The sequence below is a fragment of the Pipistrellus kuhlii genome, unplaced genomic scaffold, assembly GCF_014108245.1.
Source record: "Pipistrellus kuhlii isolate mPipKuh1 unplaced genomic scaffold, mPipKuh1.p scaffold_m20_p_20, whole genome shotgun sequence".
NCBI lineage: Eukaryota > Metazoa > Chordata > Mammalia > Chiroptera > Vespertilionidae > Pipistrellus > Pipistrellus kuhlii.
This window is the reverse complement of record NW_023425516.1, coordinates 6,404,417-6,423,683: the sequence shown is the minus strand read 5'-3', so window position 1 is coordinate 6,423,683 and position 19,267 is coordinate 6,404,417. Positions and strand designations below refer to the sequence as shown.

Sequence of the window (19,267 nt, the reverse complement as noted above, 5' to 3'; positions counted from 1 at the left end):
CATCTTGGGTAATTATGAGTTAAATTATCTTCTGTGGGCTAGCCAGAAAACTTAACAACCACTTAAAAGATTCTTTGTTCTTATTATGCAATGGAAACTTAGTTAATCAAGATACCATAAATCTTCAGATTCACTGAAAATGTTTAATATTCAAAACTAATTTTCCAACATCTCATTGATCAGCACTTTTATGGGAAGCCAGATCAAGTTCTTCAGCATCTCTTTGATTAAAGCAAAATGTACCATCTGCAGGGAAGAGGAGACTAAAAGAGGTCACATGGTTTCCTAGGGCATGACTCAATGGTAAGGTGAGTAGGTGGTCTGTGGTTCTCTGTTTTCACAGCCTCCGTGGTTTAAATTAAAATCTGAATATAAGGATGGAGAGAGCGGGTTATCCAATGACATGTATTTTAGAATGAAACAAAGTACTTTTCTCTTCATTTCATATGGCCCTTGTGATCACTCATTTCCTTGCAGTTCTCTTGGAAATCTTGTGGCATTCACTGGTGATCTTGTCAACAAATTGCTTGCTTTGTCGTGCTTTGCATGACCCTTGGAGATGCTGTGTGCGCTGTGGGAGGTCAAGTGACAGGAGAGGGCAGCCTTTCCGACAAGTTCAAAGCTAAGAGCACTGAGGATTGTGCTGGAGCACATGGGACCCCCAGTGGCTGTCACTCTGAGCCCTGCTAGCAATGTGCATGCTTCCCAGCCCAGCAGAGGAGCAGCTTTTATTCCTGAGTAGGTAAGGAGAATGAAGCACCCAGAAGCACAGGAGGTTGCCTAAGACAGGACAAATATGTGGATTTCCTGACCTTTGGTCAAATTTAGGTCCTGGAAAAGGAGGAGGGGGAGTTTAGTGGGGGCACTTTGGACTTTTCTGCTGCAGCACATGGAAGCTCTCTCTGTGCTCCATACCTGGGAGGGGTACCATGAAACAGAAAAGAAGGAACAAGGTCTTCCAGGAGCAAACTCCGACTACAACACATCATAAACCTGTGGCCAGAGGCAGTGACTTAACTCTCCTAAACCTCAATCTCCTGGGCTGTTATTCCAGGTCATATTATAATATTCTGAAAATCACTTGAAACAGTAAGTAATCGGTCTGTCATCTGACACATGGGAAAACACACATAATAGACTTTGTTTGCTTTCAAAGGTCCCCGCCCTGGCACATTTGGGAAAGGGTCTGCGGTGAGATGCTGTAGGGAGGCCCCACCCTTTCCCTCCTCTACCTTCTCTACCCAGGAAATGCTCTCAGATGTAGGTGGGCCTGGTGCTGGGCTGCAGAGACATCACAGCTTCCATTTTCACTTGTTAGAAAAAGACACACCAGGGTACCAGCAGCTCCAGGAAGGTGTCATTGCCCGGAAGGTGGGAGGGGACAGAGAATGCACACTCCCCTCCCAACACCACTCCATGCAGACTCTCTCTCATTCACCCAAGCTCCACCCCAACACAAGCAGACTCCTGCAGGCAAAGTCGTCAACAAATGAACCAGCCTCAAATCATGTGCTGCTGTCTTGTCTAGATTTTCTTTTTTTAATCAAAAAAGGTTAGCACATAATTCCTAACTAAAAGGCAGTGCAATTCCTGCCAGCCCTAAAAATGTCTCAGACCATAATTCCTCTTATCTCATGACTGTGAGCACTGCTTCCTGTTAATAAGTAATTTTAAAAGCCCTCCTTTGGGAAGATCAAAGAAGATGGATTTGGCTCCTCCTCTCTGCACCTCAGCTTGGACCCCACCAGATCTGGACCCCACGTTGACTCTCTCTGAGCCAGCCACACAGGGAGCACAGCAAGTGGGCCAAGGGCACAATCCCCTTTTAGACTCTGAAAAGAAGGGAAATGAGAGCGATAACTGCACTGAACCCAAGGGCCAAATTTAGTGAAAGGCCCCAAAAATGAACAAAACTGCTTAGATAAGAGCTGCTGAGTTTTCCCAGAGCAATTAGACAGCCAGGAAGCACGCATCTTGGATGCTTTAAAACTTCACCTCCCATCCCCTGCAGTGTGTGGCATGGTCAGGTGCATTGGGGGAGCAGACGCATCCCTACCCATCAATCACCTGAGGGAGCCCCCTGTATCTTCAGCCATGCCCACCCCTGACACACCAGGCAGCAAGGCTGGGCATCCTGTCTGCCCTGCTGCCTCCTTGCCTTGAGTATCTTCTCGCATCTGAAGCAAGGCAACCCTCCCAATATTTGACAGCCTCACTTCCAAATATGTGACTCTACTGCTGCCGACTAGGTTCCTCTCAACTCCACTGCCCTGCTCCTTGCCTTGCCCTGGGAGATAGCAGAGCCTTTTGCATGGTTTCTGGGCTGGTTGCAACCAATGGGGGAGTCAACTGTCCCCTCTGGCAAATGACTTAAGTGCCACCCAAAAATCCCTCAGGCCTCCAAGCTCTCTCACCAACCGCTGTGCTTGAATGTCCCAGCATCATGTTTTGAAGAACATGAAACCCTTCAGATATGAACAGGTCATTGCTGCAGAGGCAATCAGACATCAGAAGAAACTGAGTCACATTGAGATGGACGAAAACATTTGACCCAATCGATTATTTTAATCCTTAGTAGCCACCCTAGTGCCTGTGCTCAGCACATAAGACATGGCTCCTAAGCCCAGGAGCTCACCGCCTAACCACGGCCACACATGAGTGGCAGGTCCACAGGTTGCATCTGTTGGAAATGAGCTATGCAGCAAGAGCTACTAGAATTCAGATGGGGATAATTCTTGACCACAGGCAGGAAGCAGGATGGTGAGTGGAATGAGGAAGAGACAGGTGTATATGTATGTGGGTGGGGATCGGGAAAGGTAGGGGCATTAGGAGGAACAGAAGGCAGAGCAGAAGGCAGAGCAGACGAAATGCCTCAGGTGGTGATTGAGGAGTGCCATGGTGCTCAGTGATATCTTGCACCTCTACAATGCCTTATCGCTCACAGAAAATTGCCATATACTTCATTGCACCTGATGTCACAGTCTGGGGAGATACTGTGCCCACATGTTTGCAATAGAACCTAAGCACTCAAAACCATGCTATTATTTAGTGGTAGAATAAGAATCAAACCCAGGTGTTCAGGCTGCTGAGCCCAGTGCCCTTCCTAGAGTGCCAATGCAGCCCATGACTGGTAGGTACCGGGTTTCCCCGAAAATAAGACATCCTCCGAAAATAAGTCCTAGCGCAACTTTGGGAGAAAAAAATAATATAAGACACTGTCTTATTTTCAGGAAAACAGGGTATGTACAGGCACAGAGGAGACACGTATGTGGGGGTAGGTCCCCTAGAGACCAGCCTTGCTCAGGTGCTCTGGGGCAGGAAAGAGCGTTAAGGCAGTGGGTCTCGACTCCGGCTCCATATTAAACACACAGGAAGGAGCTGTTAAATGCCCACACCCGTGCCCCCTCCAGAGCTTTGATTCCATTGGCAAGGAGCCCAGCAGTGACATATGTAGCCAGGCCAGCGGCACCAAGAGCAAAGCCTTTGCACTTCTCCAAGTCCTCACTGGACTTCGGCAACTTAAGCACTAACATGCAAAGTCCCTTAATGGTTTTGAATAACCTATTGCCTAGTCTGAATTCTCTCATTTAGCCCAAAACAAAAGCCTCTGATGGGGAGTGCAAAATACAGAGAAACACGCAGGCAAAGCACAGAAAGCTTTTTGCCCCACTGCATCGGCAAAATCCTGCTGCTCAGATTAGTCCCCAGCAGTAGCTAACCCTCAGATACTTGGTTCTGAAGGGATTAGCTCCTCCGACTCCTAATGAAAATTCAGGGGCATTCTAGAGATTTGAAAGCATAACTCCACATCAGCAAAGCTGGATCGGCAAAACTGATTATCCCGCCATATGAAAAATTAAAACAACAACAGTTTGTTCCATTTATAGGAACAGTTACAGCAACAACTGCTGTCTCTGTCCTACCTCACACCTCTCAAAGTGTTCATGATGTGATCCCAGTGAGGAAGGAAAGCCAATGAGAGGAGACTGAGGCCCACAAGGAAGGCACATCCCACCATCATCTGTGCAACTGAGGTAGACACTATAGTGGGCCACCCTGAGCATCCGGGCTCCTTCCAATGTGGCTATGATTTAGACCCAGGACTCCACAGACCTGTCATAGCTAAGCTCTGACCATTTTAACCCAACAGCAGATAATTGTAATGAAATTATTCTGGCCAAGAGGGCCCATTTGTAATAATGAATTCAAATCAGATTCATAGAAGCCATAACTCAGACATAGTGAATACCACCATTTCCATATCCTTTCTCTTCCAAGGAGGCAAGCTAACTCAATATTCAAATAATTATTTTTTTACTTCCCCAGTCACCTTTTGAAGTAATTATGGAAAAGATAATATGGCATCACTTAGATCAAATGAGTTTCACCCACGTCCAGAACTTCAGTTGGCCAACATCCTTCAATGAAAACAAAGATCCAGCACATGAAAATCGATGTCTCTAAGGAAGAAAATCATCCTTCTCTAAGCGAGGCAATTTCCTCACGGGGAAATTCAATGAGGGACCCAGCTCTCTCCATCACTTTGCTTACCCTACTCTGTCCTTGGCCTTCAATGTGACTGTTGGAGATGGAGACACATGCTCAGAATTCTTTGATCCACCGCAGCCACATTTGAAAAGACTTGCTGTGGCTGATGGTGTGGGAATCATTCAATGCTTTTTCAATACATTCTGAGCATCTGATGCATTGGGGCCACTAAATTCCCAAACACTTGCCTCCTCCCAGTGGGACATCTGTAAGACTAGAGAGTGACCATTCTCAAGAATGGCATTGCTTTAAAAAAGCATCACCCAATGGAAAATAAAACATGGCCTTTATCTGGGTTGAAGCCATGGACTTCCAGAGACTGGGAGCAAGGATTCTCCCTCTGAGTTCTGACAAATAAGTTCTTCTCCCAGATGGAAACACAGCCTTTCACCAACAAACCAGCAGAGCAGAGAGAACAAAAGGAGAGAGGTGGAGACCCCCAGAAATGAGCAGGGGATATGTATGTTGCTGTAAGAAACACTGTGCTAGTAGTGAAATCAAAACTTAAGATAGCAGGAAATGATAAAAATTAAAGTGGTGAAGGCAAAACAGAAGAAAGTACATTATGATTCATTATTATTTCGCCTTTTTTGGGGGGAAAAACAAACATTTAAAATAGAGGCATCTCCTAAAAATGAAGAAGGTAATAAAAGAGAAGAACTCAATAGGTAAAAAAGAAGAAAAAAAATGGATAGAAAGAGATTAAAATGCTGTGGATAATGTGATGGCTTTCTGCACCACAGGGCAACTTATACAGACAGGAGAGGCAAAACCCACAGAACACATGTGCTCACTTTTTAAAAAACAAAGCATGCAATCAGGTAACAGCAGTTATCCTTGAGCAGGGAAGGGCTTTTTGTGTTGCTGTTGTTTTTCCCCCCTTTAAACAAAGCACACAAAAGCAACTATTCAGCGCTGCCTTTTTTTTCACTCCCATTCCCATTACCAAGCCCAGCTGCTAAACATCAGAATTGAAGATCATGAAAACAGGCCAGCAGCTAATAAAATCAAAGAAAATAAATATAAGGTAGACGGAAGCTGGCCCTCTGCTGGTGGCGAGGTCTTATTGCATCCTGGCGAGTGGAAAGTTCAAGTGTAACTTTTAGGGGAAGGAAGAGGGCAGAGGATTCTGGAAGTCAGCACTGAGGCCCAAGGAAGGCTGGCCCTCTTTGCCCCCTGGAAGTAGATGAGAAGATAAGAAGAGACAGACGCCTGGCAGCGTCTACATAACTTCGCACCTGGCAACAGTTACCAGCATTCATTCCCTTGGTGAAGGTGCATACATGGTGCTACTCAGAGCCATTGAGCCAATTGCTAATGAGCATCCTGAGAGCCATCTCCCGGGGAGGGGACTCCCCACGCTTTTGGGGGGGGGGCAATCAAATAGGCAGATGGCACTCTACTCTGAGACGGACAGAAGGATGCCCAATGATCAGGAGGTCTGGCTCTAGCCTTTTCTTTTCTCTCTCAGCCTGAGGCCCCTGAACTCCAGCAGCCAGGGTCCCGGGACCTATTCTCTAACTCACAAGAAAATGTAGCAGAGAACCACCCAAAGTGACAAGAATCCAACCTTGGCCTTTGGGGGAAATCACTGCTGGCACTTCAAAAGGCCTTCAGTTCCTTCCCTGGGGAGAGGCTTGTCCAGAGGTAGTGAGAGTCCAACCAGGGGAGCTGAGAGAAGAACAGAAAGGACACCCCACCCTCCTCCGTTCCTCGGAGCAGCCAGGCCTTTTGGCTGCAGAGCCTGGGACAGGATGTTTTATTCTTCCCTCGAACCGCCAAAGGCCCAGGCAGGGCAAACGCATTCACCCTGTGTACACTGCGAGCCCCAATGAAGCCGGGACATCCCTGAATCTGTCTCCCAGGACCAGGGCTGCCTCATTAAAGGGATAAAAGATGGTATCTGCTGAGCTGGTGGAAAGTTGGGGCTGCATTTTTATGAAAGTCTCTGCCGCAGCAGGTCCGGTCCCCAAAGGTTCATATTCCGAGCGTCTCCATCCTCTGCCTGGGGCATGCAAGCGGTTCTCTGTAACTCATTAAGGTAAAACAAAAAGCGTTCCGGTGGTGCTTTTTTGCACGGGAGTGATGTCCTTGCATAAAAGCTACATGTTCCCTCTCCTGGTCCTGAGCCGGCAAAGATAAAAAAAAAAAAAAATGCCCTCATCACTTATAATTGGGGCCCAGGAGCACCACACACCACACACCACGCACCACGCACCACGCATGGCTGACATGGATGTCTGAGTCTTGAGCAGCCTCCCAGGGGCCATGGCCCAGCAAGAGCAACTCCAGAGCCTGAGATTGCTGGTGTCTCTCTGAGCGGGGCCAGCAGCCCATCCTGAGCAGGTCCTGCCTCATTACACACCTGCTGGCAGGTGAGACAGCCACCAAGACACCCAGCCTTCTCAGACCAAACCCCCAGGGTGGCCATCCCAAGGCTCTCCATCCTCGCCTTGGCAAAAGTGCATCTAGTCACGTCCCAGACTCCTAGCCACGACGGAGTCCCAAGCATGGACCTCTGTGTGCACTTCTAAGACCCAGGACCAGAGAAGCTCAAGCCAACGACACACCTGTCCAGGAGGAGTGTCAGGTGACACCATGTACAAGAGGTCCCCTTCCCTGCTCCTCCCAAGCCTTCCTCTCCCTTGCTCACTCACCCTTCATAGAACCACAGCCCAGAGGCTCAGACCCCCGCTGAAGTGCAGCTCCCTACCTGAGGGTGGCGCTCTCGCCCTGCCGGACCGTCACGTTGTCCATCGCTTTGGGGAAGGTGGCATCTCCGCTGCGCACCGGCACTCCTGTGGGCACAAGGAACAGCAGCCTGAGAGACACGATCACGAGGCACTTCCAGGGCAGGAACAGGTACCCACAGACCCCCATCCTCCTCGGCAGCCACAACTTCCCAGAACGCCGCCGGGCCGCTGGGCAGGGTCCGGGGGGCCCCGCCCCACACACCGGTGGGTCTCAGGCAGCGGTGTGGGCAGAGGCAGGGCTGAGCGAGCCAGGCAGCGGCGCAGGGAGGGAGGGAGGAGGAGGAGGAGGAGAAGCAGTGAGTCCAGCCTCTCCCTCTGGAGTCTAGTGGTTCTTCTGCCTAAGCTCTCCAGCCTGGCAGAACCAGATGCCCCTCCTGCATCTAAAAAAGAGCTTTCTTGACGCTCCCCGCTCCCCGGGGAGGCGGGAGGCAGCCTGGAAGGGAGAGCAGGAAGGAAGGTGCAGGGATGAAGGTCACCACGGGCTGCTCCTTCTCTGCCTCTCTCTCCGAGGAGATGCTACTTTACAATGCAGTGGGGCAGGCTCTGCAGAGGTCTGGCATCAAAAGTTTATAACCCAGAGAAGCCAGGCAAGTCTGGCAGAAAGGCGATGCCGTAAAACGCTGCTGCCTCGGAGAGAGGAGAAAACGCTTTATTGGATCGCACTGATGGGGAGCTGGGTTGGTCCACAGCCCAGGTCTCCTACGTGGTACCCAGAGGCGGTACAAAGTTCCAGGAGGGGACAGGAGGCGGGCTCGGGGATGGATCCTCCTAGAACCCCGGACCCTGTACTTTCTCCCCTTAGCCCAGAGAGCACTGGCCGCCCGGGGCCCCGCTGTCAGCCCGCTAAGCACACCTGCTAGGTGCAGACTTGGGCACAGGGGAGCTGGGAGAGGCTGCGCCCCCTCCTCCTCCAGGGGATGGCGGGCGCCAGATGCCGCCTTCAGGAGCCACCCCAGCCTGCACACTGCCTTCCTCCCAGGAGCAGCCCCCAAGCCCAGGTTGTCATGGCAGCAGCTCCATCGCTGACCACCACTTTCTCCAGTGCCAGGTGCTGGGCAGGGGCTTGGGTCTTGGGACTGGGAGCAGCGCCACATCCACAGGGGCAGGGAGCCCAATAGGGACCCAGGTGGATGCTTGGGCCAGGCTCAACTATCCCCAATCCCCAGAGCCAGGGAGAGAAAGGAGCGCACTCCAGGTGGCTCAGCTGCTGGCAGGCAGGTGGAGCAGGGCTGCTGGAGAGGGGGGGGGAAGGGAAAGGGGAAGGGGGGAAATTTGGGGAAAGCTGCAAATTGGGAATGGATGCTAGCACCTTCCCTCGTTGGATGTCTTGGCAGAAGTTGCCAAACTCTGAGATGAGCTAAGTTTCCCAGGCGGCTGAAGAGGTCCCATGTGTAAGTCCAGTACTGAGTCGGTCCCTTCTCTGCCTGGCCGAGCCACAGATCACAGCAGAGCCCCTGGGCCTGTCTATACAAGGAGCTGGGACACTCTTTCTGCCCTGATGGCTCACACGGGAAGTGCCCATGGCCCTTGACTTGCTCTGTCTCCCAAACTGATGAATCTGAAATTCCTTACCACACAATATAAATAATCCTCATCCTATTCCATGCTTACTATTTGAGTATCTAATTTAAAAAAATAAAAATAAAAATAAATAAATAAATAAATAAATAAATAAAATAAAATAAAAAGCAAGAGCTGGGGAAAGACAGGTCCCAAAAAGTATTGGGCTGATTTCCGGCTTTCTATGGAAATATGACCATAACACGATGTGGCACATGTGGGCACTGGGAGGGGACTTGGCAAGAGCATTCTCAGAGGCCAGACTAGCACTTCCTTTGGGACTCAGATTAATTTCTCCAGAATCTGCCCAAGTATTACCAAGTGCAGAAAAAACAAACAAAAAAAAAAAACATGGTTAATAGCAGGTGACAATTCATGAGGTACACACTTAACACAGTGGATGTTTTTAGTAATCATAAATTATGATGAGATGGCATAACTCCCATTTTCTTTTGATAACAAATGGTGACATGTAAAAATGATATCAGGAAAATGAAGTCATTGCTCTGTTTTAAATGAGAGCTTTGATTCAAAGCCCATAGACATCTTGCTATTTAGGGAGATCTGTAATACAAAATGCAGAGTTGCTTCCAGAGCACTCACTTTGGAAAACTTCAAGCAGAGAGGTGACCGAATCTAATGGGTACAGTTTTGCAATTTCATTTTTGTTGTTGTACAAAGAATGTATCACAGGTGTATAGACCGGAAGCAGGGAGGAGAAGAGGGACTAAATGATGGGAGCAATGGTGATGGAGGGAAGTGGAGAGATGAGGTGTGTAGTTTGAAAATACCATTGTGTTTAGGACTTCCTGAGGGTTTGGATGTGGGGGTTGTGGACAAGGAAGGAATTGAGGATGATTCCCAAGTTGAATTGGTAATTCCCAAGTAGAATTTCCTGCGGTAGGGTGACTCCAGAAGTGGTATGTTTATAGAGGCAGGGGTTGCAAGAGTGAATTCCCAAGCTATCTGAAAGGTGTGTGTGTGTGTGTGTGTGTGAGAGAGAGAGAGAGAGAGGGGGGGGGGGGATGAGAAACAGGGCAGGTCTCTCTTTGAATCTAGAGGGGACCCAACTTCAGAATTAGAAATCACCCAAGACTCAGAAGTGGTTTCTAATGAGGTTTCATTGTACCCTGCAGGGGCTGCCCAGACGAGGGTGGTGACTGGGAGTTCTGGATCCAACAGAAGCATCTGAATTTATCTAATGAAATTTGTATCCACTTGTAAAAGCAATTTCAAACTGTGTGTTATTCATAAACAAGGAAAACTTACAGCTTGTGTTTATCTGAGAGAAGGCTGCACCCAGCTGTTCGGCATGTGCACTAGGCAGAATCACAAAGTGAAAATCCCGTGTGATGCATATGTAGATTACAGAAGCCTCCCTCCCTCCCTCCCTCCTTCTCTCCTTCTCTCCCTCCCTCCCTCAGGAAGGAAGGAAGGACTCAGGGGGTGAAGTGGCCAAAGATGATTATCTGTGGCTTAGCCTGAGAATCGTCTCTGTGGGGCCCTCAGGACAGGAAGTGAAGGAAACTAGAAAGGTCCGCTAGTGAAGAGAGAAGCAAGGCTCCACTGGGTTCAGTCTTTAGGCTCCAGAACGTTCCAAGAATGGCAACACGTGCCAGACACAATACTTGGGATGAGACACAAGTAGCGTCCTCTTTAAACCCCCCAGCAATCCCAACAGAATAGCTGCACACAGGATGGGCGCTAGGTAAGCATGAGGACCATCATTTCTCTTGCTAACTGAGGCAAATGTTTGGTAAAGGTATTCCTAGTCTGCTGCTGGCACGAGGCCAGACTTTAGTATTGTCCTGTTCTTTCCGTCAGAGACCACATCACATCCTTTCTAACACAGGACTCTACATCATGGGCTAGCGGAAAGAATGATATTGGGCATGAATTAAATTTCATGCTTCAGGTCCCAGCTCTGCCTTATAAGATCTGCAATCTTGGACACATCGCTGATCCTCTCTGACTCTGTATCTTCCCATCTGTAAACAGGGTTAAGAAGAGCTTCTGCACAGGGTTGCCATGAGAATGAAAGTGGATGATACATGTGGACGGACAATACATGTGCATGGAGGATACATGTGGAAACTCTTCTCGCAGTGCCGACAGAATGGCAGTGCTCACTGTTGGTTTCTTCCCCTTTCTCTAAGCCAAAATTACTTATGTATGGTATGTTTATAGAGGCAAAATTACTTAAATTGACCACAACAAACAAAGCAACAAAAACAACCCAATGACAGGTTGGGAGAAGGGGGGGGTGGTAAGGAGCAGGGGGTAAATGGGAGATACCTATAATACTATCAATAATAAAAAATATATATAAAAATGAAAAGTAAAAAAAAAATAATAATAATCCAGTGGACAATAAAACTAAAAATAAGAACAACACCAACAAGAATAAGGCACATAAGATTTGCATTAAAGAAAGATCCTTTTAAGGAATTTCCCAATAGTGATAAAGTGATCTACTGATAGCTAGAGAATTCACCGGATAGGACTTCAGCCCCTTATCTGACTCTTCGGATGTGTGTGCATGTGTGTGACTGCCTTTCTCCTATTAGAATCGCAAGGTCCCAAGAGCAGGTGTTTGCTTTGCGCATTCCTGACTCCTGTACCATGGACTGGAGCCTGGTACCAAGTAAGCACAGCAGCTATTGGCTGCATGAGAAACTCAGGCCTGTCCCCTTAGTGACTCAGAAGGCAGAGGCTCCAGCTCTGACCCACTGGGGACTCTGCTGCCTACATCTCACTTCCTCACTGGCCCCCATGCTCCCTGGCAGTGTGACATCACAAGGCATTGATTGTGTTAAGGCAGTGGTAGGCAAACTCATGAGTCAACAGAGCCAAATATCAACAGGACAATGATTGAAATTTCTTGGAGAGCCAAAATTTTTTAAATTTCAACTTCTTCTAACGCCACTTCTTCAACATAGACTCACCCAGGCCGTGGTATTTTGTGGAGAGCCACACTCAAGGGGCCAAAGGGCCACATGTGGCTCGCGAATCGCAGTTTGCCACCCACGGTATTGTTAAGATATTGCTTTCCAGCAAGGCAGCAGACTCCTGTGAAGGGACCCAGTTCCACCAACCACTCAATAAAACCAGCCTCATTACTTCATAGTCACACTCCATATACTTCCACAAATCAAATAACAAAAAACATTACATTGAGACCTACAAGCCATAAAATGTGTTTTTTAAATGCTCCATGGGAGTTATGACAGTAGTCCCGCCCCTCCCGACAGATAGAAAATGGAACAGTCCACCCACAGAGCCAGTGTGTGGCTGAGAGAGCACCCGTCAGGGTCAGTTGGCCGGGCTCTGAATCTGGACCTGCCACTCAGGAGCAGGGACCTCAGAAAAGGCACAAGACTTTTCTAAGCCCAAATGTTCTCACTGGTTGGTTGGGCAACACTAGACTTTCCCTCTCTTTGAAGAATTAAACAAGTTGGATGTCAGATATGTTCACAGAGAGCTTGGCATGCAGTAAATGCTCAATAAGTAGCTGCTCAGATGCTCTTTACCTGGGCCTTACCTCCAGCCTGCTAAAATGAACCTGCTCTCACCCTAACTGGTTTCACTCAGTGGATAGAACATCTGCCTGGGGACTGAAGAGTCCCAGGTTCGATTCCAGTCAAGGGCACATGCCCCGGTTGTGGGCTTGATCCAGTAGGGGGCATGCAGGAGGCAGCCAATCAATGGTTTTCTCCCATCATTGATGTTTCTCACTCTCTCCCTCTCCCTTCCTCTCTGAAAACAATAAAATATTAAAATAAAATAAAATAAAATAAACCTGATATCTTGGTGTTAGAGAAGAACTTTGTTTTGTGTTAGTTACCTGAAATCTTATTTCATTTGCCAAACACTTTTTTCTATCATACATTTATCTTGCTAACTAATTCAATCAAGCTTTTTTTTCTTTTTTCTTTTTTTAAAGAAAAATTCATTGAACACCGTCACCGTTTTCTGGGCCTAGGGATGCAAAGAATATGATATATCACTTTCCCACAAGGAGTTAATAGTCTAGTATGGGAAATAAATCAGTAGTACCATAAGACAGGATTTAGAGTAAAAATGTTCAAGGTTATACAACATCTCAGAGCTGGGCCATCTACTCTAGATTGGGGTTCTCAGAAAGCTGCTCAAAGGTTGTGACTATTAAATCCACTTTAGAGACAAGGCAGAATCATGCTGTTATTTGCTTTCTGATATTGGCAACTGAGTGGATGATATGGCCAATCACAAAGAAATAGTAAGGATAATTGATACTGAGTGGAGGACATTACTTGACTAAATGAAAAATGTTGAACATAAGGATATATATATATATATATATATATATATACATATTATACATATATATAATATACTTTAAGTTTCCATGGGTCCTAAGAAGGTTATCGATAGCAGCAAAGTGAAAAGAAATGTTTTGAGAACAACCATAGAATTTAGACATGTACTATATATAAGGAAAGCTAAACAGGGTCTGGAATGGATTAATTCAATTTAGATTATTTCTAATGGGAAAAAATGATTTCATTTTCAAATACACTGCTTCACAAACAGTCTTATGAAAGGAATTAAATTTGAGAACCAAGGTTCCAAAGTCTGTGTTTGTGTGTGTGTGTGTGTGTAGAAAGAAAGAGAGATGGAGGGACAGAGGGAGAGAGGGAGATAGAGAGAGAGGGAGAGAAGGAGAGAAAGAGAGAAAGAGAGAGGGGGAGAGAGAGTTATTTTAAGGAACTGGCTGAAGGAATGGTATAGACTGGCAAGATCAGAATTTGCAGTCAGGACAATAGGCTGGAGACCCAGAGAAGAAAAATGCTGCAGTGCAAACCCGAAGGCTAGCTTTTGCCATAATTCTCTTTTCAGGGGAGGTCAATATTATCTATTAAAACCCTCAACTAATCGAAAAGGCCTACCCTCATCACAGGCCATCTGCTCTACTCAGTCTACTACTTTGAATGTTAATCTCTTCTTAAAAACACACACACACACACACACACACACACACAAAAAAAAAAAAAAAACCACACACACACACAACTTCACAGAAATATCTAGAATGATAACTCCACAGAACCATCTAGAAGAATGTTTCACCAAATTCCTGAGTATGGTGGCCTAGCCAAGTTCACACGCTAAATTAACGATCGCACATCTCAGCTTCCCTTTGCAGAAACCTTCCTAAAAGGATTCAATAAGTATTCCTTCAGGAACCTCAGAGAAAAGGAAAGGGAGGAAAAAGCCCCTCTAGCCCCTCCCCTGGTAGATTTATGTTAGGCAAGCCAATGTCTAACTTCTCTTTGTCTAAAGACAAAGCCCAATTAGAGTTTCAAAAATTAAAATTGCAAAACACTTGGAAGAGCTAGTGCTTTCCTATAAATGGATTTTATGGGAAGTGCTAGTTGTTCCTTGAAGTGGTGGGGGAGGAGGCCTCTGAGACCCAGGGGGAAATGAAGTTCACTGAGGCCAAAATATTTTCATTAGAGTCCTAAGTGTGCACGTGGCTTTAATTTGTCTGGCTCTACCTTGGGCAAAAAAAATCAGAATCTAAATACAATGAGATTCCTCGCAGGCATAGATGTGGAAGGACCCCCTGGAATCTGAGGAGGTCGAAAGGAAATTGGGAGAAGGTATTTCAGGGCAAACACTTGTCATAGAGGGGACAAAGAACTCAGCCGTGTCTCATCTCACATGTAGTGGTCTCAGTGTTTCTTTCAAAATGATATCGGGTGACTGTCTGTTTTGGGTCCAGAATGGAATATCATCTAATAGACTCACTATTCTGTGGCAAATCTCCAACCATCAATTAAGGAGTGGAAGTAGGCACAAGTATCTGAGGGCTCTGAAACTGATGGATGGATTCAATATGAAACTGAGCTTAAACACTTCATTTGGACCTTTTGACCTTTCTTTAGAAGAGTTGAACTATTACGTGTAGACACCAGAGAAAAGACTTAGACTCGACTACTCCTACTGCTGCCAATCATAATAATACTTACTGAAAGCATACAGCGTACCAGATTCTGAGATAACTGACTTCTATGCATAGCTCTCTGAGATTGCTCACAAATTCTAACTTTACCAGGAGAAAACCGAGGCTCAGAGAGGGTGACTTGGACAAGATCAATGTCAGGGGGCAAGATCTCCCCATAAGGTCCTAGTTCTTCCCTCCTTACTATGAGAATATCAGCAGTTCAGTGCGTTTTGCATAGAGAAAGTTCCTTTATTAATACACTGGGCACCCCCTGTGTGTGAGAAGCACAAGTTACGGTGAAGCGGGAGGTGGGGTAGGACTGGAGCAGGCAATGCGATGGCAGAGGTCCTGGGAGGAGCAGAGAAGGAATGAGCAGGGCCAGACGGAATCCCTGTCAAACCACAGGCTGCCGCTGAGAGTAAGCAAGACTGTGAAAGAGCTGTGTCTTCTGCTCTACTTCCCACTGTCTCCCTCCCCCCCCCCCATCTGCTGGTCTCTTCCCTCCTCTCTCTCCCTCCATCGCTTCTCCCCTTGCAGATCCTCATCTGCTAATTTCCACCCAACACGTTTATGAATTAATTCCAACACTTCTCTGTCAAGATAGCCCGCTTTCTAACGTGCCCCACCCGTTGGCAATGTGTTGCATTGGATTCCACCGATTTTTCTTCTGACAACTCCCAGACGCGATTATTTGCTCTGACATCTTTGTGTGTGCAGTCGGCCCCTGTTCCCGAGGGTCTGCAGAGAAGCGAGACCAGGTTGCAGATGGGCAGCCTCAGATAGACTGAGTGAGGGACTAGGCTGTGAGCACAGGCCTGTGGCAGCAGAACCAGGGAAATAACCGGATGCTGCTGGCTACCAGCAGCAGAGGTCCCCAGACTCCAGAGTAGGGCAGGTGAAACTTCCTCCTGCAAGTGGCAAGGGTTTGTCAGGAATGAACCCTCGCCATTCTCATCTTAATTAACACAGACTAACGGTGCTGGGCCGGGGGTTCTAAAAATAGTTTTCTTGAGAACATACACTATGCTTCTAGGCATGTTGAAACAACTGAAGAATTGCTTCTGCGATTTTCACATCTTAAATCAACCGAGAATACTGGCATGTTAAGGATGAGCAAGGCAAAGAAATGGGTAGCTCTAAAGAGCCAAATAAATCAACAAATGGTGTATAGAGGGCTACACGTGAGAGTTTCTACATACATGTCTGATAGAAAAACATCTCAGTGGTGGACTGGTGGATACATGTAAGGTGGAAGAGCCAACAGAATGATATGTTGTAGACGTGGCAGGAGGATAAAGCCAGGGCCATGCACTCTGATGTGAAATGGAGGTAACTCCATCACGTAAAAGCATCCAGAGAATGATGGCTAGAGATACACAGAGAGTGCTGTTGCCAAGGGACAGAGCAGGTCAGAACTTGAGACTTTGGATAAGTTGGTTCGCCTCTCCTACTTTGGGTTCCCTCAGCTATCAAATAAGTCACTGGACTAGCTGATTTGCAAATTGCCTTTCAGCTGTAATTGCCCCTACATCCGTGATCATCACTGGCCCGCTGGCCATTGCGTGAAAGCATTGGCGCTCCTGTCTCCTCTGCTATTGTCTGTGCTGCTCCTCCCATTTGAACTGCCCTCCTCTGCAGGGCAGACTCCGAACCTCATTGTCAAGGCCCTGTGCGAAGGCTACTTCCTGGGGCAGATCCTGTATCCTAGACACAAGTATGGCCTCCTTGTCAGGCACTTCCTCGGAATGCATCCTTCCCTACTGTAACTTACTAGAACACATCCGGCCCCGGTGAGCACAAGACATGGTGTCTTTGCAAACTTATTAAGAATCGGGCCTCTTTCTATATCCTCAGCACCAAGTTCAATGCTCAGGAGCTTCTCAGTGAAGGTTGCTTTGTTTTAACTGAAGGAAACTGCTCAATAGATGATGAGTCATCTCAGGAAGAAGCCTGAGCAAGTGGAAAGCAAAGCTCAGAAATGAGCCCCAGGACCAGACCCTTGGGGGCTGGGCTCCCCCACCTATACACCCTCCCCCATCCTGGGAAAGATGGCATTTCACAGACAAAGGACTGTGTGCCTGGGAGCGCACGTTTCTTTGCAATTAGCAAGCTCGCACATGATCAACAGAATCGTTTTACTCCTACATCAGCAGTTTGCCTAATCAGTGGTTCCCACTCAGAGCTTGAGGAAAAGGTTTTAAGTCTACACAATAGGGAGAGAATGGGAAATTGTGGTCCAAAGGAAAAGCATGGCTCTTATTCTTAGATTTGATCTCGAGGGGGCACCAACTTAAAGACAGAGTCGCTTACTCTTTACTTTAAAGATACTTCTTCCATGTGCAAATCCATCTTTAAGACTGCTGTCCGCATCCTCCCCTGCTTTGGTGTTGAGCCTTATTGTTCCAAGCTTCATGGCAGCCCTCCTTCTGGAGAAGGCCCTACCATGGTGTGGGTCTAGTCACCGCCAGGTTCTTAACTGCATTCCCATCTTCAGTCCTTATTTTATTTTGTACAATTTTTACTTTAAATCAAGAGCTCTCTGCTAGCTGAGTCATCTTTCAGCACCTCTGCCCTTGGGAGTAGCACACACCCACCCGTCTGCCTTCCCCGATGGGTGAGAGACAGAGATGGTCTCACCTGCCAGGCAAAACAGCAGCCTGCTTGACAGAGGACAGGGGTCTGCAGGTGTGGGACCACAGCCATGACGCCAGCCCCTGCCCCTGTGCCCAAGACATGGGACACCGACATGACATCTACTCTCCAGATTTAGGACCTCAAATGCAGGGCAGGGTAGCTTCTGGTCGTGTCATACACTTTGGATGAGATATCAGCTTTGCTAACCTGACATTAATGCCAAAAACTCCTGCATGTACATCTGACTCGTGGTCATGAGGTTTTTTGTTTTTGTTTTTGTTTTTGTTTTTGACAATTTCATTGACACTGGGACCCCTGCACCACAGGTGGTCTTACAATGTTGACAAGAAGGTCACCTGCAGATGTTCTTCCTGTTTTCATTTACTCCCTGTTCTGACCTAGAAGAGAAAATCAAGGCAGGCAAGGAAGCCAAGGTCTAGGTTGCCAATAAGTACTGACTCTTTTTTTTCTATTATAATTATAAAACCATTATTACCAATGGTGGCTGTGCTTGTTGTTATATTAGTATTTATTATTATTTTCCATTTGAATATTGTTCCTGCCCTAACCACACTTAGAGCTAGAAGCCTGAGAACCTAGGGCCACTAGTTGTGTCTTACCCCCCTTTTGGACACACCTGGCCTTGCAGTTGGCTGTTTCCCCATGAGTGTCAGCACAGGTCAGAGACTATGCAGGCGGAATCAGCCTGTGCCCTTCTGGGCGAGCAGCTGCGGTGGAGAGGGAAGCCGTGGGAGGCTGGTGGGAAATTTTGTGCTAAAACCCGGAGGGCAAACCCAGATGCAGATGACAAGTGAAGCTGGAGAAAAAGAAAACGTGGATAAAGGAAAGAATTCTTTCTGAGCAGGCCTTGTCTGAATAACACTGACTCCAAACACTGGACTAAGAAGAGAGGGCTTGATGGGGAGGAGCAAGAAGGAAAGGAGGCAGGAATGTTCTTAGAGGTGCTGCCCTGGCTTGGGTCTCAGCATCCAGCGGTTTATGAACTTCCAGCTCTCAGCATCCAGTGGTTCATCCTGACTCTCAGCATCCAGCGGTTGATGAACTTCCTGGTCCACTGAGCATTTAAAAAAGAATCACCAGCTAAAAGATGGACTTGCCATCTCCTTCAACTGCTGTGCTTTTCTTAAGGGACGCATGATGGACAAACAGGCGACATGATGGTAAGAGACTTTGGAATCGTTTAGAGTTGGGTTCAAATCCTGGTTCCACCACTGAGTATGTTAATGGAAGGCCTATCTCATAGCCTCTTAGAGCCTCAGGTTTCTTAGCTGAAAACTGAGAGTAACTTAGCTGAAAACTGAAAAACCTCCATATTTTGCCGTGAGGTGATGTCAATAGGTAGGGTCTGGGATGTGTAGGACCTCTCTGAAGAGTATATTGGCCCATTTCAATCCCAGTCTTCTCACCAGCCTGTCTTGGCACGCTTTCTCCTCCTCCTTTTCCCCATCACTACTTCCAGGACTCCCCTTCTTGCAGTCCTCACTGGGGTTCCCCAAAGGCACCATCTACCACATAACACTGTGTAACATCATGTCTGCTGTGCAGATCCAGTGCCCCTGCTTGAAGGCCAGACAGGAAGGTGTTTTTATAACCATTTGGAAACAAACAAACAAAAAAACACAACAAAATACTGAGACTCGGCAAGTTAGTGTGACTTGCTCAAAGCCACACAGCCAGACAAACCGTGGTGGATTCAAACTCAGGCCATTTGATTTCTAATCACTGATTGCTTTCTATTAAATATGCTGGATTTTGCATTCTTGTT

General features: G+C 47.2%; 1 protein-coding gene across 5 annotated transcripts in view; it reads right to left on the bottom strand.

Annotated features, from left to right (window-relative positions):
* OPCML (opioid binding protein/cell adhesion molecule like) overlaps positions 1–19,267 on the bottom strand; it is a 764,421-nt gene that overhangs the window by 364,342 nt on the left and 380,812 nt on the right. The window contains exon 2 of one of the 5 annotated variants that reach the window (XM_045585434.1): positions 7,262–7,346. In XM_045585434.1, the coding sequence (XP_045441390.1) occupies positions 7,262–7,346 (85 nt within the window). Of the gene's footprint in view, positions 1–7,261; positions 7,981–19,267 lie in introns of those variants that run through there. The other 4 variants (XM_045585433.1, XM_045585432.1, XM_036449159.2 and 1 more) reach the window with 4 other exon arrangements.